This window comes from Tursiops truncatus, chromosome 10 (assembly GCF_011762595.2).
Source record: "Tursiops truncatus isolate mTurTru1 chromosome 10, mTurTru1.mat.Y, whole genome shotgun sequence".
In the NCBI taxonomy this organism is placed as follows: domain Eukaryota; kingdom Metazoa; phylum Chordata; class Mammalia; order Artiodactyla; family Delphinidae; genus Tursiops; species Tursiops truncatus.
Window position 1 is genome coordinate 87,504,507 of NC_047043.1, and position 27,581 is coordinate 87,532,087.

Here is a 27,581-nt window from a genome sequence, read left to right on the forward strand (position 1 = left end):
CGGGGAAGACAAGAGATCAAAAAACTGTCCTTTGTTGTAAGAAAATTAAAGTGATATTATTGTTATCTTCATCATCATCTTTGCATTTGCTCTTCGTTGGCAAGTAGAACATTTTGGCATTATTAGGAGGCATATTATACTTCGGGGATTGTGGGTGACATTGATTTCATACTTACAAAATGCCTTTCAATATGGTGTGAACCAGTGTAATAATAACAATTCTTAAGTAGTGCTATTTTTAATCAATGGGAGATAGAACATCATATATTTTAAAATCCTACAATACTTCAGACACTGAAGAGAGAACAAAACTGTATCCAGTCGTGCCTGAATGCTGTGCATTATAGCAGTACCCCTTCTGATAGAATGCTTGAAATATCATTTGGCTGTTACTTCTCCCTGGGTTTGCTTTGTATCCCATGGAGATGATCTGACCTTAAGCTTTTGTTAGCTTCAAAGAGAGCTCCATTCTTGCCTCATCTCTGTGGGACTGAAGAAACAGACCCTCGGTTAACAACAGGAGACCAAATTGATTTTAATATTGTGATTTCTTTACTCTGATGCAGAAAATGTCTCGGCCATCTCAGTGGGCTAGTGATTATAGAGCTGAATTAGACTTCAAAATACAAACTAACTCTGTAGGTCTGTTATAGCTCTAAGGTCCAGAGGTAGCGTGTATTAGGTGGCCCACTTGATAATCATCTGTGATTATGTTAATGGACTCCTAAGTGGACTTGTTACTTCCATCGGAGGGTATACAACCGAACTTCTGCACTGTTTTCAGTGGTTATGAGTCCCAGGAAGAAACAGTGTATCAGCCTGTGAATGTTGGTTGGATATATCCAATGAGATCTCCCTCAGAATTTCCGCCCGGTATGCTAAATAGGCATAAAAATGTGTTCTTCTAGGAAATATCTATTGGAGGTTGAGATAATATAGTGGGTTGAATTGTTAAAAACAGAATCCTGTGAATCACAGATCTGACCCAAATATATCTTGACTAATAATTTTTTTTAACATTTGTATATATTTACTTCTTGAAAGAGAAAACAGCAGCTTTATTGAGATATAATTCACATACCATGCAATTTACTCTTTGAAGTGTACAATTACGTGGTTTTTAATACGTTTGCAGAGTTGTGCAACTATCAACACTAATTGCAGAACATTTTCAGCTCCACAAAAAGAAACTTTGTACTTGTTAGCATCACTCCCTATCCCCCTCCCCATTCCCCACCCCGGGCAACCATTAATCTACTTCCTGTCTCTGTGGATTAAAATATTCTGGACATATCATATAAGTGGAATTGTACAGTAACCACACAATATATGGACTTTTGTGTTCCACTGTTTTCAATTAGCATGACTTTTTCAAGACTTATCCACATTGTAGCATGTTTCAGGACTTCTTTCTTTTGACTAGTAATTTTAAGGGTACAGGTAAGGTGAAGCCCTGTGTAAAACTGGGCCCCTTGCATGCTCTCATGCAGCAAGAAAGGACGTGGGAACTTCACTGGAGGTTGGGGGCTTCTTCCTGCTTCTTGTGCCTTGTGATTACCTGAGGGAGAAGTACCTGACTTCCGGTGAAGTTCCCACGTCCTTTCTTGCTGCCTCAGAGCATGCATGCTGCCCAGTTTCACACAGGAGGTCTCTAAGTGATGTGTGTCATTCTCATTACTTGTACAAAGGAGTATTTTGATCATAAAAATCTCCATTTTATGTTCAGATAATAACACCACTTTTTTCAATAGACTATGCCCCACTAACCTTAACATCCCGGGTCGTTTACCATAGGCAGTGTTAGACAGTCAACATTTCACAGATAAGGACTCTCTCACTAGTCAGTGCCATTGACTTACTTGCAAGGAAGTCTGTCATTATCTCCATTAGCGGGAGATTGGACTGGGCCACCTCATTTATTTCTGAGAGGTGTTCTCTTGGTAAAGGGAGGTATTGAATGGCGGACCTGCTGTTTAACCATATTCTTCCTAAATTTTTTCCTCAGTGATGTGGTTACAGAGATGAATGAAACAGCCCCTGCTCTCAAATATTTTTACAATCTAATGAGGGGAACACAAAACTAACATCACAGATAAGGAATCTAAAACCCCAAACATGGTATGTGGCACAGAACAAGTCTTTCAACAGATAGCGATTTTTTTAAAGTAGTATGAACAGTGCAATGGTGAAGTGCTATAACATGGTTAAATACTGTGAGAAGGATAAGGTTTTTAGTGGATAATGCAATTGGTACATGTTTCAAGTTTACTCATTCTGGTGACATTTATTGAATAATTTCCCATGTGCCAGACACTATAGGAGGATAGATGAGACAGAATTCCTGCTTCCCATGAGCTTTCGGTCTTGGAGGGAACATAGCCAGGTAAATAAATAACACATTGTGGCATTACACTAAGTGAAGTAAGTCAAAGACAAATACTGTTCTTACTTGATTGTGTATATTCTCACTTATCTTTAGAACCTAAAGAAGTTGAACTCACAGAAATGGAGAGTAGAAGGGGGGCTGAGGTGTGGGTGCTATGGGGAGATGTTGGTCAAAGGGTACAAACTTACAGTTGAAAGGTGAATAAGCTCTGGGGATCTAATGTAAAACAGGGTGATTATAATTAGCAATACTGTATTATATACATGCAAGTTAAGAGACTAGATCTTAAATGTTAACACCCCACAAAAAATGGGTAATTATGTGAGGTGATGGAAGTGTTTTTAAAAAAAACACATTATGATAAGGGTGCTTTGAAAAATTTATCAGTTATCTTTCAGAAGAGCAGCACAGTTGATCTCCAGAAATGCAGAATCAAGGTACAAGTTAAATCTTGAGAGATGAATCAGCACTTGCTGGGGTAAAGCAGGAAGATAAAATGCTTTCAGCGGGTTGGGGGAGGAGAAGGGGAGTGAGATGGGCAAAGTATAAGGGAACGCAGTGGGCCCAAGGAATTGTAAATATTTACCATTGGTTCCATTTTGGGTGATAAGGAGAGAAAATGGTGGGTAAGTAGATTAGGCCAGGTGATAAATAATGTCGATAGGAATAAATTATAATAAAAATTTCCAATATTGCTACCAATTTTTGAGAACTTGCTATGTTCCAGGTAAAATATTAGGTAGAAATGTTGCAGCGCTGAATGCTCATAGCATATTTGGAGGACATAGTGTCTTGATTTTATAAATGACAGTCTAGTCCAACAGCTAATTAGAAGTGTGTTGGTGAAAACCCATTCTCTTTCAATGAGTTTACACATGGTGAGAGAATGGGTTTATATGTTACGCTCCCATAGGCTTGGAGGTTGCACATTGTACTAACCTGATTGGGAAGCAGTGAAACTACATCAGCAATGATGGGTGGCTTCAGGACGACAATTAGTCCCCATCTATAGTTTGCATCTGTGTGCCTCTGCGAACAGCCATGGTAACACAGAAACCTGCAAATAGTGAGCTTGCTTGGAAATACGACATTTAAAAAAAAGTCCACTTCCCTTTGCCTTCCATCCAGGTCGCAGCACCTGGTCCCACTTTAACACAAAATGCTTAAGCTCATCTACCTAGAAGATTTCAGTAGGGGAATGACAGGATCACTACTGGGTTTCAGAAAAACAAACTGGTCAAGAATTGGAAGGGAAAAAGTGGGAAACTTAGAGAACATGGAATTAGAGAAAATTGTTAGAAGCCTGCCATAACGGACAGCAATAAGGTAGTAAGAGTAAGAGTTGCCTCTCTAGAGAGGCAACCATAGATCAACTGACAGAAACGAAAACTAATAAGATTTGTTTAGGACACTGAGGGGACTCAAGCTTTTAACTCTGATCGTGGCAGACTTGGTGGGGGGTGACGGTGCTGAGATATAAACTGCCATGAGAGGAAAAAAAATGCACCTCTGGATTTGCTGAGTTTGAGGAATCTAAAGGTTGAGGTTTGGGTCTTTCAGGTGGAGATAGCTCATAGGCAGGCAGGAATTTGATCTGAAGCAGAGTCCCTGGGGGAGAAGACATGGATTTCAGTGACGTGGTTCAGTTGTCTTCGCGGGAGTGAAGAGGAAAGCACATTCAATGAGAAAGACTGAATGATTCCTGCTCTCGTGAGTTTATAGTCTAGTGAGAGATAAATATCATCAGATATCATGCCGGTGAATGTGTACTTACAAATTTGTATACATGTTCTGATGGGAAAAGTCTTGATTCTAGGGGGGGAAAAACCCCAGTGTAACTGAAGCCTGTGATAGTGAAAGGTCTTCTAAGTAAGTAAAGGTGGGTTGGGAAATGAAAGATAAAGAGTTGTCTCTGCAAAAGGTGATGGAAGTGAAGAGTGATCCAGACTGAGGTAGAGGCTTGTGGCAAGAGGTAGTTTGGAGTGTTTGGGAAGTTAGGAGCGAAAGAGAGAGCAGTGAGAGATGTGTGCAGAATCTAGACCATTCTGAACTTGTGGAACTGTTGCAGGAAGGCGGGGGACCCCTTCCAGGGCCCAAGAGTGTGCTCTTGTCTAACACTCAGAATGAATTGTCGAAAGAGACACACGTGCTGACAAAACAAAAGACTTTATTGGGAAGCGGCTCCCCGGTGGAGAGCAGCAGGGTAAGGCAAGCCAGGAGAACTGCTCTGTCACGTGGCTTGCAGTCTCAGGTTTTACGGTAATGGGATTAGTTTCCTGGTTGTCTCTCGCCAGTCATCTTGCTTGGCCCGTATTTGTTCTGTCTCAGCGTCCTTCTTGGTGGTGTGTGCATCTCTCAGCCAAGACGGATTCCAGCGAGAGGGTTTCTGGGAGGTGGCAGGATGTGTTGTCTCCTGTATCCTCCTTTTGGCCCCTCCTGAACTCTCCCGCTTAGTTTTCGGTGGCAGCACCTTGTTCCTCATTGGGACCTCTTGTTGCAAGACAACTCATGCAATTTGTTACCATCGTGCCTGGCCAAGGCAGGTGGTTTCCGTCAACCGTTTCCTGAGAGAACAAGGTAAGACTTTTGTATGTCTCCTAAGAGTGAGATACCAAATTAGGTTTTCCTATCTAAACAATTGTTAACCTTCATCTTCTTTACCTGGATAATACAGCCCAGGTAGGGAGTGCTGTGGAACCAGAGCAAAATAGAAGGAAATCATCATCTCCCCAGAGGGTCTGCATTAGGAGAGGGGGGAGTCTCATGAAGCTTTCGCCACAGCTTTTTCTGCGTGCACGAACAGGCATGGCCGGCTTAGTCCACAGACCACGTTTTTGTGTCACCTAGTGCTTCAGATGGCAAATGACACATGTCTGGAGAAACTAGATTGTTCCAGCTATACATCGCCCCCCCAAAAAATAAGGAGAATGCAAAAGAACACTTTTTGCTGCTTCAGAGAATTGATTGCCAGCCTCTAGTGGCAACTGTAACCCAAGAAATAAGCAAAAGTGACTTGTCAGAGTCAGCAGTTATCTTCTGAGTACCATTATCCTCTGTTGAATGATTCAATACATAATGGAGGTGATTTCTGGTTGCTCAGAGAATGGATTTCTTTGCAATTGCCTAGCTCTTTGCAGAGACTCAGCATTGTCTAGTTAAAAGTGTAAGGAGCAAAATGCAGAAATCATGCTGTGAAAATCACTTGTAAAAAGATACATCATTGCCCTACAGTAGTTACCCTTGTTGTGTGATTACTATATGGAAATTGCCTCCTTGCCTGGGATCTTCTTGCACGGAGAAGTCCCGCTTCGGGTGGTTGGATGGCAGCTTTATCAATTACTCTCTGATAAATTACACGGTAGTTATACCTGATCATGGATAAATGTTACTTCCTTTTTGACTCTTTTAGATCTGTTGAATTCAGGTTGTGTGACAAACCACAACATTAATGAAAGAAGCATACTTCTAGCGTATCATTTATTAAGGCTAATGGTATGTTAGTAGCAAAGGATGATAGTTTGAGCTCTCTCATTCAAGGGAAAGATCTCTAACAAGGAAGATATTATCATGGCTAAAAGTCACTTTTAGTTCACATCAAGTTTCATTAAAACATTTAGGAGACACCTTCTTTGTCACTGTCATCTGAGAGTGACTCAGGATATTCCAATCGTTGACTGAAAAAAATGCACAATGTAAGAGTTGTGAGTTAAATTTTATTGGGGGCAAAATGAGGACCATAGCCCAGGAGACAGCATTTCAGATATCTCTGAGAAACTGCTTCAAAGAGGAGGGGAGATCAGTGCATACGTGATTTTGGTGAAGAGGGGATACATGCAGTCAAGCACACATTTTTGCAGAAGGTTATTGCTAGTCACGAGGAGCAGATGTCGACGTTTATGATTTTAGTACCTTTCTAGATAAGAGAGGATGAAGAATTGGGCTCATAAAATCGTCTGCCGAAAATATCTAACTATCCAAAGTCCTGTTCTGCCAGTTTTTCCCAGAGCACCGAATGCCTCGTTCCTGATCTCCACCCTGCAGTCACAAGGAAGCTTGTGATTTAATCCTTGTAGAGGCAGATGGCAAGTGCCAATTTTTAGTTGGCACAATGCATATAGTATTGTCTTTGGAGTCACAAAATGTAATACTAAAGAAAATTTTCTATAGTAGACAGAATGTTCTTTGTACTTAGAAATATCCAACGAATGAATTAATGTTGGGAATGTTGATGAACTTAAAAACTTTCATAATACTGGCAGCAACGTATGTCCTCATTATAATTTATAGCTGGAGAAGTTTAAAATGTTGGCTTTTCCTTCAGTCATTCTTTTTCTAAACTGAAATGAGAAGAAATGACTTTCCCAGGAAGAGCCCCATGGTCTTCAGTTGTTTAGTTCTATAAATATCACTCTATAATTTTGTTGACTTAAAGAAAGACACACAACATAAGGGTTGTGGATTTAAGTTTTATTCAGGGACCTTACTGGTGACTGTAACCTGGGAGGCAGCCACTCACTTAGCTGTGAGAAAGCTGCTCTGAAGCAGTAGAAGAGAAGTCTGTCTGTCTGTCTGTCTGTCTGTCTCTCTCTCTCTCTCTCTCTCTCTATCTCTCTCTCTCTCTCTCTCTCTCTCTATATATATATATATATACACGTGTGTATATATACATACACACATATGTATATGTATGTACATATGTATTTTTTTGGCTAGGAAATAAATGCAGTCAAGAATACATCTTGGTAAATGATTACTGCTAATCACAAAGAACAGATATCTCAAGTTAATGATTTTAGTGCCTTTCTATTTATGGGGAGATGCAAGAATCTGGGGTCATTAAAATTCTTCCTGAGAGATGCATCTAACTATCTAAGGGCCTGTATATCCAAAGCACAGAGGGCCCCACCCTGTTTTTCATCCTGAATTTCTTTCAGGTGACACAGTGGGTGGGCAAAGACAGTGGGTTATGACTTAACCCTTGTGGAACTGAGTGGTAGACCAACATTCTTTTGTTCTTCTTTGTTCACAGCTTGCCTTTTTCACTTAACAGAATATCCTAGATATATGATAGCATTTATGTAACAACAGATAAATTATATCCTTATAGTATATATGTTCCCATAGAAAAATGTCTGGAAGTGGTCATACCTTAATTGTTGGCTGGGTGGGGTGGAGGGAGAAGGGAGGTATGTAATCTTTTAATCTAATTATTATGATTAAATATTAATCGAATTGTTATTTTAATATTATATATTAATATGTTATTTTCTGTTAGAATTTCACAGGGTTATGTTTTTGTTATAAAATAGGTAAACAACAAAAAATGTAAAATGGTACGTGATAATACCAAGTACAATTTTAAAAGTATTATTAGTTTTAGAATCAAAAGGCATAAGATTGTTTCATATTGTTAACATATGTATTAAGAAAGCTGTATAACTCTACCACAGAAAGTTGTATCTAACTGGTTACTGCACAAATAAAACAAGGTAATCAGTTCAGAACAACATATAAGGTGATATTGCTTTCTTGTTCTTATTCATGGAAAGTGAGTCCAAGATATAAAGGGTTTAGAGATCTAGGTCATGGGCCCAGGATTCTGCATTAATTCTTCTCATAAAAGTACAAAGAATGATGAATGAACTTTGTTAGCTCTAATGCCATCATTGCTTTGTGACCACCTAGAGGGGTGGGATAAGGAGGGTGGGAGGGAGACGCAAGAGGGAAGAGATATGGGGATATATGTATATGTATAGCTGACTCACTTTGTGATAAAGCAGAAACTATCACACCATTGGAAAGCAATTATACTCCAAAAAATATGTTAAAAAATTAAAATAAAATAAAATAGCTAACTTTTGGGTGAAGGAAACAAAAGAGTAATGATGAGCCAAAGGAAATTATAACCTATTTATAAATTTCTCTTAAGTACTTAGAAATCATCCTTTGAATTTTATGACTTGAATTGAATAGGATTGCTTTTTAGGACTTGTTTGGGACAAGCTTAAAATTTCTAGCATAACTAGGCATTCACACATCTATCAGACTATTTGCAAAAAAAATACACCTTTTTATAAATATAAATAAAGAAATCCCATTTTGACAACCCATAGACTGTGATAATGCATAAATATTATTTCTTTAATATGCCCCAGATCTCATTAATCATAGTTGATTTGCTTCACTATATTCCACCTAAAAGTTTTGAATTGACAAGAGGGATATTTTTATGAACTACAAATTTAGAGAGAAAATAAGTCGAAGGTTTTAGTATTACTATATGGCCGTTAGCATTTTTAACCAATAAATTGCCTCGGATGCTTTTGCCTCAGAAAATGGGAAAAGAAATGGGACAAAACAGAAAAAATGAAAAAATTAACAAGTGCTTGTGAGATAGTATAGACAGAAAATCAGAAGGAAGATACCCCAAATCATGGACCTGTTACCTTCATCATCCAGCCTTGTCCTCCCTGAAAGACCTAGTAGTGACCTGTTCCTGTGCTTAATAGTCACTAGAAGTTGTTAACAGTGATGACCCTCCCAGTCACTATAAGATTCTTAAGTGCCTTTCGAAGATTAGAGAAAAATAAGACCACACTCAAGTACCAATTGTTGGAATTTATTCCTTAAAGAGTTTGAAATAGAATAAGGTTAAGGGCAATGGTGTATAACTTCTTCAGACTTATAAGTATCTTTGTTGAAAGTGCCTCCTTATAGAAAGCTTACAGCATATAATAATTTCTTGATGTTAGCATCTTGACCTAATCCAATTCATTTTTTTCATCATTAGTTTTTTTTTCTAGATACTGATAGTTTCCAGGACTTATAGGAAGAAGAGGGTTTTTGTCCTTTCTCGTAACCTGGCTATCAGGTGCTATGGGGCAAGGACTGTCTTAGGCTGAAGTTTCCCAGGAGAATAAGTACTGGGTTGGCCAAAAAGTTTGTTACAGAAAAACCCAAATGAACTTTTTGGCCAACCCAATATTTATTAACCATCAAAGAAATACACGTGCTCATACCTATGTGTGCTCACACACGTGCACACTACACTCACTTATACCCTCTGCTCTCTCAGCTCAGTGCAGTCCTGGCCATTAAACCTTTGAGGCATTGTGATAGAACTCTGCAAGAAAGCTTCTGTAGAGGCAGCTGAGTTGCTGTTCTAGCTGCTGGATTCAGCTACCCTTCAAGTTGGAGAGTGAGGAAAACACTCTGAATGCAGGAATGAGTAGGATCCTTAGCCTGGAGTGCAGTGAAATTGTCTGGAGTAGGGCTTGCTTGATTTTTGTATCCCATTTATGCAACGGCGCTTGTGTCGGGACAAACGTTTCTAGCAAGGCCACCTGTATCTTGAACACCACTTGTTTTACTATAGAACATTCTTCTAACATCTTTCCTGGTGATTAACAAGCCATCTGATATTTTAGAAAACAAAGACAGCTGAAGTACTTGTAGTAGCCAATTCTGCTACATTTGATTAGAAATTAAGAGTTATGATTAAAACCTTTCAAATATTATCTAAACTCACCATGGGATAGATTAAAATTACATCATATCTATGCAGCTCTAACATAGTTTATGTTGAAGTATTCTATAGTAAATTTTAGAAAGTAAAATATTTCACTTCTGTTGGCAATGGTCAGAGCCACTAAAAGCTATGAATATAGTTGGCCTCAAGTTGACACTGATAAAATTGATATTCATTGGAAGTTCTATTTCTGCTAGCTGTTATTATTGGAACAAGCCTAGCAATGTTTAGATCAATGTTTTACATACACAAATCCATATTTACTGTAATAAGTAATTCAGAAAATTTAATTTCTGAGTTGTCTTTGGGTAAACAAGAAAAAAGTGTAGAGTTTTAGCAACATTGTACATGTTTATGCAGAATATATTTTGTGAACATGTGTATGAAATTCATTCATTTATTCAGAAAGGTTTATTGAGTGTCTCCTACATTTTATTTTTTGAAGTTATTTATTTATATTTTATTTTTGGCTGCATTGGGTCTTCGTTGTTGCATGCGGGCTTTCTCTAGTTGCTGCAAGCAGGGGCTATTCTTCCTTGCAGTGCGCGGGCTTCTCATTGCAGTGGCTTCTCTTGTTGCAGAGCACAGGCTCTAGGTGCACGGGCTTCAGTAGTTGTGGCACGTGGGGTTAGTGGTTGTGGCTCGCGGGCTCTAGAGCACAGGCTCAGTAGTTGTGGTGCGTGGGCTTAGTTGCTCCGCGGCATGTGGGATCTTCCTGGACCAGGACTCGAACCCGTGTCCCCTGCATTGGCAGGCGGATTCTTAACCACTGCACCATCTGGGGAGTCCCTCTCCTACATTTTAGACATGCAAAATAAGGGCAGATAGCATCTGGTGCCTGCCTCAAGGAATGTACAATCTCTTACAAATCCGTGCACGAAGCAGGTGCAAAAACAACTTGAGAACCGTTTTTTAGTTTTATAAGTAGACTGTGCACATGAAAAGCATTTGACTAATACAGAAAAGTGAAAAACCATATTAAAACCATCCAAAACTTAGGGATATTTTTTAATCAGTTTTCTTTTTTAAAGATTGTAATAATTTGTTGTAATCAAATATTATATCTATATAATTTATCCTTTTAAAAATTATAAAATTCTTGCTTATGGTTGGTTTTTAGCATTGATTTCCAGACTCAATGAAACCTATTTTCACATATGTTTATGTCATTGGTCTTAAATGATAAGGAAGAGAGTTTTTAACTTACCTGGGGGTAGACCATTTCCTTTTTGAAAATGTCTTTATTGATACCGAGCAAAGTTGAAATATATAAGGAGTAAATAAAGAGGCAATAAATAGAGGGGATAGTAGTTAATGAAAGGAGAAAAGTAGGGGAGGATAAAAATTTTTTAAATTGAGCTTTGATCTAATTGACAGCTGGATATCAATAGTTTATTTGTTAAAAGCTCTTAGCAATCTTCCGGAATTTTAGGTATTGTGAAGTGGGGCTAGAAGTGAGATAGAAAAAGGAAATGGAGTTGTAAGGATGCTTTCTTTAATTTATGAACTTATATCCTGAGTTGATCTTTGATTATAGTTCAGAAATCTGTTGTAATTTCTTTATGTATTTCGATTCTCTTATTTTAGAAAAGTGATTTTTGTTTTTAGATGAGACTATAATCCACAAATGTTTTCACTCAAATTAGAAGTGATGGACTCTTCTTGGTTGAGATAATTTTAGAGTGATATAAAGTTGTAGATTATCTAGTTGGAGATAATTTTTTCTCTGAAGGAAATGCTCTATTAGTGTATTTTAGCCAATTTTTCTAGGCGATATTATCCAAGACCTGATGGAATTATTCAGTAACAAACTTTCCATAGTAGCTTTCCAAATATTTCTTACTTATTTTGATGTGTTTTCTTCTAGTTTTATTCTGATAGTCAGTAAATGTCTTGAAATCTTGAAGATTATTTCTAAATGGCTGTAGATGTAATAGTTAAGAATAATGGTTCTAGAAACATAATCCACTGGTTTTAACTTCAACTCAACATTTTAGTTGTAAGACTTGGGCATTCTGTATTTCAGTTTCTTTATATATAAAATAAGATGTCATTGTAATATCTACATTATGCAGATATGAGAATTAAACGTAAAAGGAATTATGACATAAAAACTGCTCAGTAAAGTTTAAAGGCTGATAGCTATTATTGATCTCATCATTAACAGTTATTCTGATGATGACTCATGAAGCAGTTTCTTCCATGTGTGGATTTTGATGAAAATTTCACAAACACACACACAAATACACAAACAGATTTTCATAGTCAAATAAGTTTGTGAAACCCTGAATTTAGCAAAATAAGGTTCTCAGCCTTTATATGCTAATATGCACTGAAAATGTTCACAGGTGCATATAATAGAGCATATAGCATATCCCTAATTTACTGAGCACACAACCTTCTTTTCACCAAGCACACTAAACACAAGTATAGCTTGGGGTGGAGGGGGAGCTTTTCAGCTAAGGCAGTTGTTCATTGGGCAGGACTTCATGGAACAATGCAGGTCATTTAGGATCCATGGTTCCTGCACAGAAAATGCCAACAGCACTCCCCAGTCATTGTGACAACCAAAACTGCCCCCCTCTACGCACACACACATAATCCAGGTGCCACCCACATTTGGATCCAGTAGGCTAGAGGAACACAAACTGGTTTTGCTTTCTTGTGAACTGGCCATCTGGAATCCTCTAGGAAGGAAGCTAATGTAATGCCTTGTGTCCCTAGAACTCCTTAAAAAGTTTGAAAAGTGGTTACATGAATTTATACATACGTAAAAATTCACTGAGCTGTACACCTGAGTTCTGTGTATTTTAGTACATCTGTATTATTCCTCAGTTTTTAAAAAACTGACTATGTGATCATCACTGATACATGAGTTTTGTGAGAAATGACTCAGAACACGACTTACATGTGGAAGCGTAATTTCTCCATCCCTATAGTCAAGTGACCTTGAAATACGGTGGTATTGTTTTTCTCCATGTTGAAAGAATTTGAATTAGATATCACTTCAGAATACTGCCTGGTAAGAATTTTGGATCTGTAGGTAAATAAAGGGGAAAACAAACAAAAAAATATTAGTTATATTCCTGTCAGAGCTCAAGCACAGTATTTTGCTATTTAATTAAACAATTGGTATTATTAATGGTGTTAGTTTATTCAACATAATTATTAATGCTGACATTTTTCCAATAACATCAATTTGCTTATAATAAAAATCTACATTTCTCTGATCTTCTGTAGGGAGGATGAATTACCACTCGAAGCAATTCTTTTGTCTTGTCACTTCAGTGACATGAAACAGAATTTGAATGGATCTGGCCATAACGTACAATATTTCCTTTGTTTTCAGAGTGAAAAGCCATTAGCAGTTATTTCAGGATTAACATGTTTCTGCCACTTGTAAATTGATTTATGGTATTAGCCAAGCATGTCAGTGAAAAAAAGCCTTTTCATTTTCTTTGTGTTTATCCTTTCCCAGTTTCAAGGTGTTGAGTGACTCAGATCACACTTTAGTCTTACCAAAGTACGCTGGACTTCCTCCCCATAAGACCTAATTCTTGAATCAGGGGAATAGTTGGCCGTAGCTTGACAAGCATGTAAAAAGGAGTTTCATAAAGGGACACTTGAGGTCACAGGGAAGTGAGGGTGACATCCACCCCATCATGAAAATGTCAGATAGCCTTATATAAGACGCTTGCTGTTGCAGCTCACTGATTCTGAAGCCCTTATTGTGTGAAAAGAAAATAAAAGTTAAATAATTCTGTGTTGTGGCACTGTCCCAGACTATTACACAAATCCAATGAGTTATTTTTAAAACCACAATTTGGACACCAGTGTCCTAATACATCCCTTCCTGCTGACTATAATAAAGGTTGCTGATCTATTTCAAGCTTCCCGAGTAGAAAAATGTTTAATGATTTAGTGTGCCGAAGTTAATTCTGATCTCTAGAAATCACAGTGGCTACAACAACTCAATGCTGTGTCTTAGTGAAAAGGAATGTCAGCACAGCACTTTTTGGGACCGTTTACCTTCTATGCCTTCTTTAGAAATGGCACGTGGACTGCCGCTGACACGGCTGCTTTGTGTAACTGCTGCAGCAGAAATGAGGCTTTTAGAAACAGTGATCGTAAGAGCTGGGGTTTTTTCCCTTTGGAATTGCTTTATAATAGTCTCTGTTTAGAAATTTGACCTGCACATGTTTGTGAATAATTATTGACAGAAAATGCCAAGAATGTGAAAAATACCACCAAGATAAATTTTACTATCCTGAACTAGCTGGCTTCCTAAGCTGCTTTTGATTCATTCACCTCACTGGTCAGATTGTATTCCTTTTAAAATGAGGTAGAAATGTCTTTATTTTGAAATTCAAGTATATGAATTTGTGTTACATTATTGCCTTCAAGGAAAAAGAAAAGTGTTTATAATTCAACAGGACCTTGGAGAACAATAGTATCAAATGTTTTGAGTAAACATGACACCATTACTGTTAAGTGTAAAAAACAAGTGGTTATTAGGGAACGATTATTATTCAGAATATATTAACGATAGCCTGAGACCTTTCATTTTAAAATACTTGTGTTTCTCTTTGATTTAGAAAGGTAGCATATAATAGTCCAATGTGACGATGTAATCTTCACTTCTTTTATTCCTTTTTGCCTTTCTTATACTTCATTAATGGAATTTAAAGCAGACTCCAACAGAAACAATGCGAAGTCAGTGAGGTAAGACTGAAAGCATGAAAGAAATATCAAAAGACATCAAATATATACTAACAGCTACCCAGATTAAAATAATTACTATATATATTGGGCTTATATTTTCTTTTGTTGGACATTCCAAACCCATAAAACAATAAGGAACAGACATTGTGTTACATTATTTGTTGTGCAGGATGTGTGGAACAGATACACTTATGTTAAAGGGACCCAAATTCTTCTGAATCTAGTTCAAACAAAAGAGGTCTGGTTAGCATGGTAGCCTTAAAGGAATCTTTCTGCCTATGATTTTGTTTTTGTTAAAGAAGTATGCCAGTGGAAGTTCTCATGACTTTGTTTTGCCTAAAATAATCTCCTTATTGCTGTTGGAATATTTTAGGCTAATCTCTGATATCCACAAACTGAATAAACATTTAAAAATATCTCTATTATGGAAATATTAAAATATACCCCCAAATAGAATAGTGTAAGGAACTTCCATGTATATCTATTGCATAGCTTCAACAATTATCAATATTGTGTCAATTTTTTTTTATTCTATGTGCACTATATCAGTTAGCTCTTTCTGCATTGCAAACCATGCTAAAACAGATTGATTTCATACAAGAACCATTTATTATTGTTCCTAGGTCTGTCTGTTTGGGTGTGTGGAGGAGGAAATAATATATTTTTCCTTCTACTCTCTTGGCTGGGTCTCTGTAACAAAAGACAGATGAACAGAAAACATGCAACTTTATGTCATGTAAGTTTTATGTGATATGGGAGCCCTCATAAGGAAGTGAAGGAAGACCTGAAGAGGTGGTTACACCTGAGTATTTTTCATGCTAGGTTTGGGAAAGAACGAAAAGTCGTGGGGAAATACGGTAGAACAAAAGGGATCTGAGCTAAGTATAGTAAACTGCAAGAAAGTTGGCAAGGTCTGTTTATTTAGATTCTTGACAGCATCCCTCCATCTTTGGAGATAAGGATGCTTCTTTTCCTCTCTGTATAGGGAGAGCAACTCTTACATGAGGGTTTTATGAATTTGCTTCAGGGGAAGGTCAAAGAGTCTTCCCATTCCTAAAATTCCTTCAGCTTAAAATATTCAGTATGCCAAAGTATCACGTTTTGGGGTAGTGTGTCCTGAAACCTGTCAAGCAGTTCTGCTGATCTTAGCCAGTCTGGGCTGATAGTGGTCAGGCTGGCTCTTGCATATGTGGCCAACTGATGTATCTGGGGCTGGTTCGTCTAGGATGGCTGTCCTTTTACACTGGTGGCTGGTTGGCTGTTGGCCAGGATTTCAGAGGGTGATGGGTGATGTCGTGCATCTTCCAGCAGGCTAGTGCAGTCTACACTGAGCAGTTCCAAAAGAGAGAATAAAAACACGCAATGCCCTAGCTCAGAGCTCACTCGATTGGTCAAAGGCTGGCCAGATTTAAGAAGTCAGGAAGTACCTGTAAAGTCATCTTGCAATGCATGTGGATGCAGGAGAATTGAAGACTTTTTGTTATCAAGGAGAATTGAAGAGTTTTTGTTATCAATCTATCACAGTCAAAAAAAAAAAAATTATCACAGTCCCCCCACACTTTTAAAAAGTCTTTTTTTAGAGTGTTTTAAATCAATTAATATCATTTCACCATTGAATACTTCAGTGAAAAGTGTTTTATTTTTTGGTCGTTACAGTTTTATTAAATAGAAGCCATACAAGTTATCTATACTCTTTGAATCAGAATATTATTACTAGAGGCTATATCCCGAGTACCACTAACAACAAAGTGACCATCGCTATCACTAGTAGTAAATTTCATTTTTTCTCCTATCACGTACGCTAAACATTTATTGCCTCACTTAACACTCATAAGTATGTTGACAGGGCAGCAACTCATATTCATTTATAGAGGTGAATGAGAAAGGTTAAGTGAACTGCCCAAGGCCACATAATTAGTGAGCGATGGCTTTGAGGTCATGATAAACTGACTCCGTTTTCCATGTTCTTATTTACTACATACCACGCTCTTCTGTGGCTGGTCAGCAGGCCAGAGTCTCTTGACATTTACTTGTGGAGGCCAGGTGGAATGAAAAGGCTAAGCCAACTCTCTTCCATTTCTTAAAGCAGAAAATGAATTTAAGGGAGTCAGTTGTTTCTAGATTTACCAGAGTGGAGCTATTTTAAGAACATGAGAAGGATCTATGAGGTCACTTTCTAATGTTGTTGATGTGTGTATGTTAGAGGCTGTTGTTTTGGAGAAACGAAGAGCTTCATTTCCTTATTGCTGTATTGGAAGTGTCTCATGTGGTATGCATGCCTGTCCATGTTTCAGTTGCTGTCTCGAAACCAATGTGTTCTTAATCATTGTGACTCTAGTCATCCTGGAGAAGCTGAAGCAATCAGGAAGAGTCAGATGTTAATGACAAGAAGACATCTATTTCCGTTTGAGTGAGATGTCAGGGATGATTTTCTTCTTTCCGAGGATGAGCTAGCATAGTAAGAAGATGTAACCCAATTGGTCCAGATTCATGAAAATTCATTGATTCTTTTTTGGATCTGAGTTAATGTCATTCAGACATCCGTTTTATGTGACTGTGCCTCAAAAATAGTTTAGTACATTTTTTTCTTGTCTAAGTGTCAGCTCCATCCTGAGTTCCAATAGTAGCTTTTATCTTGAGGTCTGGTGTGAGGCATTAAATTCATATTCTTGGATGAAAGACAAGTGAGAACATAATTTTATTGCTACCATAATTTTATTGCTATCTTACTGTTGTAAAACATAATTACTATGCATTCTGACAATGAGATTATGACTGACTTTTCCTTTTCAATAGGAAAGCTATTTGGGGCTGTCATCATCATCACATAATGGAGTCTTGCTTGTAGGGGGTCACATTTTAACTTCCAATGACTTTTCTATAACAGCCTCTTAACATAGAAGTCTCAGGTAAATTGAAGCTACTCCCTGCAGGAGATAAAGTCAGATATCAAACTAACCATTATCCATATTCTGGAAACTGCTGGTGTCATCAGTGTTTGTTATGGCGCTTAATTTATAGGCTTATTTTAAGCCAAGGCTTCAATGTGACATACTTTTATGGGAGAGAATTTCTTGCATCAAGACCATGTAGTTAAAAATCATTAAAATTACAAAAGTCATATCATCACTATTGAACAATTCATATCTATAAGCTATTTAATATGGCAATTAGGGACTGTTGAGCTCACTAGCCCAAATCAGTAGGTTAATTGAAATTAAGCCTGTTCTCACATATTTGATTGTCTGGTATTTTCTCTATTTCTGGGTAGGATGATATATTAATCTGGACATACGGTCTCCTAATAGCATTTGAAAGCCTTATTCCTTACAGATAGAGGACAGCTCATTAAACAAATACATGAAATGCCCTTAAATCAGCATTGAATATTAAGGGAACAGAGTATTAAATAAGAGATAGCAGGTAAAGAGTGATATATAACTATAAACAATGAATTTAGATTACTATTACCAGAGTGTTTCAGAAGAGAGAAGGAAAGGGAAAATTCAAAGCCCACAGCATTAATATTTCCTTCTGACTTTTCATCTTAGAAATAGCTAAATGGTTCAGTATCCCCCAAGTTTATACAAATATGCAGAACTGAGTTTTTGTCCTTAGGCAATGTTCTGCTTTTTATAATGAAAGCAATTTTTTTTCACATTTTGTTTTGTTGACTGGAATAATTCTTTCACCAGGAAAGTAGGTGTCATTTAACATAATGACACATTTGAAAATATTTTTAATTACCAATGTAAGTTATTTGTTATTTTAGGAATTATTCTGAACCACACAAGGGTAGGTTTTTTGGGTTTTTTTTTTTGCGGTACGCGGGCCTCTCACTGTTGTGGCCTCTCCCGTTGCGGAGCACAGACTCCGGACGCGCAGGCTCAGCGGCCATGGCTCACGGGCCCAGCCGCTCTGCGGCATGAGGTATCTTCCCGGACCAGGGCACAAACCCGTGTCCCCTGCATCGGCAGGCGGACTCTCAACCACTGTGCCACCAGGGAAGCCCAAGGGTAGGTTTTTGTTTTTGTTTTTTCCAATTCCCATTTTACAAATGGGTCAGTTGATGTCAGACAAAGTAGAGTAATGACATTACTCTAATTTAAGAACAAACATTCACAACGTTTTGTGGGGTGGATGGCAGTATTTTCCTTAGTGCTCAATGTAACTTTTCTTAAAATATAAATGAGATTATTGTCTCTTCAGACTCTCAAAATTTTCAAACAGCTAAACAGCAGCATTAGTTACTATTTTAAATTTTACCTACTTGCATAAGTATATGAAAAGTACCAGTCCATAACTTGAGGTACAACTTGAGGTGAAATAAAAAACTCAAAATATTTGGAGTTAAATATAAATTTGATGTCTTATCTGACTGTATGGAATTAATTTTTCTACTAGTTGTAAGTGAATAAATTATTTTTATGGAAAAATTTATGTACCTGAAGAAACTAATTATCACATTTTGAAGCCAATTCATTTTTATGAATACATTATATTATTTGCAAATTTCCTCTCCCATTTAGTACGTTGTCTTTTCATTTTGTCAGTGGTTTCCTTTGCTGTGCAAAAGTTTGCAAGTTTACTTAGGTCCCATTTGTTTAGTTTTGCTTTTATCTCCTTTGCTAAAGGAGACAGGTGCAAAAGAATATTGCTACTATTTTTGTCAAAGATTGTTCTGCCTGTGTTTTCCTTTAAGAATTGTATAGTGTCTGGTCTTACATTTAAGTCTTTAATCCATTTTGAGGGTTTGTTTTTTTTCTTGTATATGGTGTTAGAGAATGTTCTAGTTTCATTCTTTTACATGTAGCTGTCCAGTTTTCCCAGTACCACTTATTGAAGAGACTGTCTTTTCTCCATTGTATATTCTTGCCTCCTTTGTTGTAGATTACTTGACCATAAGGATGTGGGTTTATTTCTGGGCTTTCTGTCCTATTTCAATGATCTATGTATCTGTTTTTGTTCGAGTACCATACTGTTTTGATTACTGTGGCTTTGTAGTATTCTCTGAAGTCAGGGAGTGTGATTCCTCCAGCTCTGTTCTTCTTTCTCAAGATCGTTTCAGCTATTCGAGGTCTTTTGTGTTTCCATACAAATTTTAAAATCATTTGTTCTAGTTCTGTGAAAAGTGCCCTTGGCATTTTGAGAGGGATTGCATTGAATCTGTAGATTGCCTTATGTACTATGGTCATTTTAACAGTATTAATTCTCCCAATTCAAGAACACAGTATATCTTGCCATCTGCTTGTATCATCTTCAGTTTCTTTCATCAGTGTCTTAGGTTTCTGAGTAGGGTCTTTTACCTCCTCAGCTGGGTTTATTCCTAGGTATTTTATTCTTTTCGATGCTATGGTAAATGGGGTTGTTTCCTTAATTTCTCATTTTGTTACTTCATTGTTAATGTATAGAAATGTGACAGATTTCTTATATTAATTTTGTATCCTGCAACTCTACTGAATTCAGTGCTGAGCTCTCAGTTTTCGGTGGTGTCTTTAGGATTTCCTATGTATATTATCATGTCATCTGCAAACAGTGACAGTTTTACTTCTTCTTTTCCAATTTGGATTTCTTTTATTTCTTTTTCTTCTCTTATGGCTGTGGCTACAACTTCTAAAACTATGTTTAATAAAAGTGGTGAGGGTGGATATCCTTGTCTTGTACATGATCTTAGAGGAAATGCTTTCAGCTTTTTACCACTGAGTATGATTTTAGCTTTGGGATGGTCATATATGGCCTTTATTATGTTGAGGTATGTTCCCTCTATGCCCAGTTTCTGGAGAGTTTTACATCCAACACATATAAATAGCTCATACAACTCAACATTAAAAAAAACCCAAACAACCCAGTTAAAAAATGGGCAGAACAACTGAATAGATAACTTTTCCAAAGAGGAACTGCAGATGTTCAGCAGGCACATGAAAAGATGCTCAACATAGTTAATCGTCAGGGAAATGCAAATCAAAACCACAATGGGATATCACCTCACACCTGTCAGGATGGCTATCACCAAAAAGAGCACAAATAAGAGAGGATGTGGAGAAAAGGGAACCCTCATATACTGTTAGTGGGAATGTAAATTGCTGCAGCCACTGTGGAAAAGTGTGAAGGTTTCTCAAAAAACTAAAAATAGAACTACTACAGGACCCAGCTTTCCACTCCTGGGTATACATCCAAAAAAAACCCCAAAAGACACAATGCACCCCAACTTTCATTGCAGCATCATTTACAATTGCCAGGGTATGGAAGCAACCTAAGTATCCATCAACAGATGAATGGATAAAGAAGATGTGGTATTGTATATACAATGGAATATTTCTCAGCCATAAAAAAAAAAAATGACATTATGCCATTTGCAGTAGTATGGATGGACTAGTACGGCATTATGCTAAGTGAAATAAGTCAGGCAGAGAATGAAAAATACTGTATGATATCACTGATATGTGGAATCTAAAAAATACAACAAACTAGTGCATAAAGCAAAAAAGAAGCAAATGCACAGATACAGAAAACAAAGTAATGGTTATCACTGGGGCAAGGGTAATCTAGGGATAGGGGAATAAAAGGGTTATTAAGGGATTACATGAAATCATGTGTGTGAAACTTTTAAAAAGTGTAAATTACTCTAGAGCTTAAAGAATCTTTGATTTAATTGAAAAACAATACATTATAAACAACGTTTGGGTGTCTATTATCATAATGTTTCAGAAGAAAAGGAAAATCATAAGAGAAAGTAAGGGAAAATTGATATTTTAATCCTTACTCTATTTATGTCAACATTGGAGTGAATAAACATTCTGCCGAAGTGGAAAGTAACTGATGCTCTTATCTTCTGCTTGAGTAAAGCCTAGATTTGGAAATTTTAGTTGACATGGCCAGTCCTTATCCATTTGTTTTTCCTTTATCCCTTCCCTGTATATTGCTATTCACCATCTGTTAGTGTGATAATTTTGAACATGAAAAGGTATTTTGCCAGGAAAATTAAAAGTTAAATTTGTGATACTTAATGAATGACTTAGATGGGGTTGAATGCTTGATATAAAGAATTGATTGAAAGAGTCACTTTTTGAATGAAATGACCTAAATGAGGTTATTCTCATAGCCACCGACATTCATTAGAGTATACTAGAGTACCTTCCAAGTACAAATGCCTCTGACCAAAAAAATACGATTTATTGGTTTACCATATAGCATTTATCAACTGTCTTTTATTTTAAATACAAAGAGGAAAAACTAAGATTCGTGTGGAGTTATTTGAGAACACTTTCATAAGGAGGAAATTATTACCAACAGAAAAATGTATTCAATTGCTGTTATGTTGACCTTTTATAGTACATGAACTTAGAATCCCTACAGTACATGAATTTGTTAGTCTTTTGTTTGTTTGTTTCCAGGTTAACCACATTCTTCTCAGCTTTCAACCAAAAGTAAGAAGAGACATTAGGATTTTCATTCTTTCTGGGTTGCTTCCTTCCTGAAGAACAATGGGGATGCTGTTAAGTGGAAGAGGATTAATCACATCTCTAATTTTCTTCTTGTTAAAATTCTCAACAGCTGTTGATATACCACTTTCAGGTAAAGTGACAACATTCAATACCTACTTATAAAAGTCCATATTTGCATTTTGATTTTTAAGTAGAATAATTATATGTTAAGGATGTGATTTTTCTACCATATTTCTACAGATTTTACAGCAATCTATCATCAGAATTCATTCTGATGATTCTCCTTTTAAATTTTTCAGAAGACTTTTAAATTTTTCAGAAGACTTACATTTGGCCGCTTGCTATAATTAATTATTTTGCAGCTTTTAGCCTCTTAGGCAAACTTGGCACATAACAAGAAATATAACCTATAGATCAGGTGCTATTTCACCACGTAAGATAATCTGCAATATTAGCAACAGCTATTACTTTTATGTATCAGATTAGTTTATTTTAGGGAGAAATGTGACTCCAGAAGTTACTGGCATTCAACTACTCAGGACAAAAAAGGAACTGATTAAACTTTGTATTATTTTCAAAATGATTATATATTTAAGAATGGTACACTATTGATACTATGTATAAAATAGATTACTAGGACTTCCCTGGTGGCGCAGTGGTTGAGAGTCCACCTGCCGATGCAGGGGACACAGGTTCATGCCCTGGTCCGGGAAGATCCCACATGCCGCAGAGAGGCTGGGCCCGTGAGCCATGGTCGCTGAGCCTGCGCGTCCGGAGCCTGTGCTCCGCAACGGGAGAGGCCACAACAGTGAGAGGCCCGCGTACCGCAAAAATAAAAATAAAAAAAAAAGATAACTAGTGAGAACCTACTATATAGCACAGGGAACTCTACTCAGTGCTCTGAGGTGACCTAAATGGGAAGGAAATCCAAAAAAGAGGGGATATTTGTATACGTATAGCTGATTCACTTTGCTGTACAGTAGAAACTAACACAACATTGTAAAGCAACTATACTCCAATAAAAAATTTTTTTAATTATATATTTAAGAATGAAAACAATTAGGACAATATTAAAAAGCCGTTTTCATAGTACACAACTAAAAATGTAAAATGATACCACCTCTGCAAATTTAGAGCATTGTCTAGGGTGAATTCATATCAAAATGTTAGTCGTGATATATCTTAACATATATTGGTAAAATGGATGTAACTCTATCATAAATCAGTTTCAACAAGTTATAGTAATTAGTTCAAAAAACAGTACACGTGCAAACACAATTTATGTAATAGTGTATTAACTAATGTACAGGTTTGGGGAATTTCTCGTTTATAAGCACATAAGATTTTAAAAAAGACCATTGAGAGATTACTTAGGTATTTTTATCCATACAGTTGAAGAATTAATCCCTATTATTTCTTCCATACCTAATTAGGAGAGCTATAATGTAAGAGATAAGAATGTTTATTAGAACCTTAGCATTGGAAATGATCTGTGCAGATCATCTAAATTTCAAAGGACTAGTCTTGACCTCAGAAAGTTGAATAACTATTGGAGAGGTGCTAACGCAACTGAAACTTTTCTTCAGAAGTACTTGGACAGTCTGAGTGTGACTAGAAAAGGAAATAATTCTCTGAGTATATAATATGTTCTAAAACCATTTTCTAAGGGCTGCTTTAAATACTTGATGTAGCAGTTTCACATGACACACTTTGGGTGGCCCTGCATTTGTATTTCATCCCCAAGGTAAGAATCTTTTCTCTACTGCCCTCAAGTCTCTGTGTCAATATTCACCCTTTTAAGGAATTTCACTTACATGTTCTCAGATTTAAACTTTTGCTTTAGTCAAGGTGAAATCTGTTAGCCTACACATATATTGGCCTATTTGTACAAACACTGGTCAAGAGCCTGAAATAATTCATCTTAAGTACATTCTTTGGGTTTTGAGTATGCAGTGCCAAATTAAGAGCACAGATCTTGGCAATCCTTGTGGGAAAAAGGGTTAATAATTTTACATTTTCTTCCCAGTAGCACCAAAGATGCACTGGGATTCCTGATTCAGATTCTTGACCATAGAATATACATTCTGACCATAGCATGTACATTTTCCCTCCATCTTTTCTCATTTAGTTCACCAGTGGTGATTGGAAATTTTGTATTAGTACATAAGACACATTTTTATTCTGGTTGTCTCAGTTACTTATGCCTTTTCACACTCTAATGTCGTTAGACAACAATTGTTATAAAATATTAATGACATGTTTTCAGAACATCTGAATACTACCCATTTATTTCAGTACTCTAGAGCTCTCACTAGCAAATGCAAGTAAGGCAGGTATTCAATTTGAATGTCAATGAGTCTGGTGTCTCTGTAATTGGCCTAATTATGGAGGAAAGGATTTATAATGTAGAATACATATTCTCATAAACACCCAAAGGTTATTAGCTCCACTCCCTGAATAATTAGTTATGGCTGAGACTTTACAACCTTAGCAAATTTAAGAAAGAATAATGTTCTAATAAACAAGTTGTTCACAAGTTATTAGCTGGTATCTTAGGGACTGTTGCTATTGTGCACCATCCCTCACCATTTATAACTGTAATAACATTTAAATAGTATGTGAATTTGCAGTAAGTTCAAGATCTGCTCTACTGAGAAAGAGTGGTAATCAGAAACAAGGTAAATGTCAATGAAGATATGAATGTTTTTTGCATGTTTTTAAAATGTTTCTGAATATGAAGCCTGCACTTGCATTGTCACTTAACTAGTAAAATTTTACTAGGCAAAAGTAAAGAAAAGTTTAAAATGGGAAATGGCTGTTGAGTTATTATTCTAGGCTGGCCGTCAGTGCTCAAAATGTGATTCATGGACCCCTCAGGGTCACGGAGATTTGTTCAGGCAGTCCATGCAATCACATGTTTCATAGTAATACTAAAGTGTCATTTTTCCTTTTCCATCCTGTTGACATTTGCACTGATGTCACAAAAGCAGTGGTGCTAACACTGCAGTTGCCCAGCACACATCAAGGCATTGACACCGAACTCATGGGTTTCCTCAGGACCGTATACTCACACCAAAACAACAAAACATCTAAAAAACATAAAGCAAAGTTTTGCTTAAGATTGTCCTTGTTGAAACAGTTAAACATTATTGATTTTTAAAAATCTTCGTCCTTGAGTACATTCGTCTTAATATTCTGTGGGATGAACTGTGAAATATACATAAAATAATTCTGCTGTGTAACAAAGTACTATGACAGTCTCTGTTCCTTGATTGTGTCATTATTTGAGTGCCAAGCCAAATACCATTTTTACTTAAAAGTACAACTGACAGACAAACTTTGATTACTTTCATGGATATTTTCCCCAAAACGAACCAAGTGAGCCTGTCACTTCAAGAGAAACAACTGATAATATATGTTGTCAATGATCAAATTTGGCTGTTGAAGCGAAAATGAGAATTGTGGAAAACTTGTATCCTACACTGTGAGATTGACAGCTTCCCCACATTTAAGGCTTTTCTTAGATCAGTGATGATATTAACAAATGTGAATTTTTTAAATTGTATGTAGTGATGTGTGTCAGTATTTGGAAGATCTGCATAACTCGGTGAACCAATATTTTTTTCCAGATGAATATTGTATGATGTTACAAAATCATGCACGAATTAAAAAGCACCCATGGATAAAACACTTTAATGGCAGAATATGAAAATTTATCTATATGGTTTCAGATTCCATATTGCAATAAACCTTTAAGAAACTGCCACTTGGTGAGTTTCGGTGTACTATCCAAAAACAATGCCCACAATAATCAGAAAGGACTATAAAATATGTCACCCTTTTTCAAGTACATATCTGTATAAGGTTGAATTTTCCTCATTTATTTCAACAAAACAACTTACAGCAACATGTGGAATACAGAAGTAGATATGAGAATCCAGCTGCCATCTATTAAAATATTAAAGATTTGCAATAATGTAAAACAAGGCCACTTTTCTCATTATACTTAGTATTTTTGATAAAATATTTATTTTAACAAATGATAGTATTAAATGAATTAGTAAATATTTAGACGATTTCTCAGTTTTCATTTCTAACATGGTAAATATTATTAAATGTACGTTTACAAAAGCACTTTGGGATTTCCTATAATTTTTAAGAATGTCAAGGCATTCAGTGACCAAAAAATCTATTTACCTGGCTTGAATCTCTAATTTTACAAATGAGAAAACAGAGTGGTTCAGGGCCTGGCTCAATGTCACAGGGTTTAGGGCCTATTTGTAACTCCGCTGTGGAATATTACCCATGTGAATCACACTCAGGGCCTTTCTGCAAATTGCTTTTCTCAAAGTATGTTTGCCAGAATCAGATTCCTGCTACTGAACCATTTATATTTCCTTGTGAACTCAATCCTGTCCCCTGACAGAGGTTGTTAGAACTGTACTAAAATTGTAATGTCTTAATTTGAAAACTGTTGAGTGTTCCATGACAGTAGATCTTAACATATATCATGATCTGTGTCCTATTTTAAAACTTAATCCAAGTTTGTATCTTCAGCGTTAGTACATTTATTTTATAATCATAATTCTCGGCAATGCCATCCAGCTGTTTGAATTGGCGAGAGAAAAAGTCACCCCATACTTTGTAAATTTGTCTGGAAGGTACTTAACTTGTCAAACACTAAAAATGTTTATCACAATGAGGGAATATTTGAATATGTGGAATCCTTTTAAAAGAAACCATCATTTATTAGCTATTATTTTTATCCTAATGATTATTAGTGTTAAATTCTATAAGGGGGAAAAGTACCCTCAAGCTTCCAAGTAGGAAAAAGATATTAAAAAATGTGTGTAAATGGGAAGTTACAAATAAACAAGCTCAGGGAAAAATATAACAAAAGCAATAAATGGAAATAAAAATAAAGAGGAGAAGGGTTTTGGGTTTTTTTGCTAATTATTAATGAAGTATCTTATTGTTTTAAAATGCTATTCTTGAGACTTCCCTGGTGGCACAGTGGTTAAGAATCCACCTGCCTATGTAGGGGACACAGGTTTGAGCCCTGGTCCGGGGAGATCCTACATGCCGCGAAGCAACTAAGCCCGTGAGCCACAACTACTGAGCCTGCGCTCTAGGGCCTGCAAATCATAACTGCTGAGCCCACGTGCCACAACTACTGAAGCCTGTGCACCTAGAGCCTATGCTCCGCAACAAGAGAAGCCACCGCAATGAGAAGCCCACGCACCACAACAACGAATAGCCCCCGCTCACCGTAACTAGAGAAAGCCCACACGCAGCAACGAAGACCCAACGCAGCCAAAAATAAATAAATAAAAAAATTTATAAAATGCTATTGTTCGTTGGCGGCAAGGATGTGGGAAACCAATGTACTCGTGTGTGGTAATTAGCCCCTTGTGAAATACTAACATTTATCCATAGTCATTACCATTTATGTCCATGCCTGGAAATTTATCATGTCACTAATTCAATAAAGGAAAAATCT

The 27,581-nt window shown here is 36.7% G+C and overlaps 1 protein-coding gene across 7 annotated transcripts in view; it reads left to right on the top strand.

The window, feature by feature from the left end:
- The window catches only part of CHL1 (cell adhesion molecule L1 like), a 199,178-nt gene that overhangs the window by 93,710 nt on the left and 77,887 nt on the right, over positions 1-27,581 (top strand). For all 7 annotated transcript variants that reach the window (XM_019947567.3, XM_019947571.3, XM_019947570.3 and 4 more), the window contains exon 2: positions 22,031-22,211. In XM_019947567.3, the coding sequence (XP_019803126.1) occupies positions 22,121-22,211 (91 nt within the window). In that variant the 5' untranslated portion in view covers positions 22,031-22,120. The remainder of the gene's footprint in view (positions 1-22,030; positions 22,212-27,581) is intronic.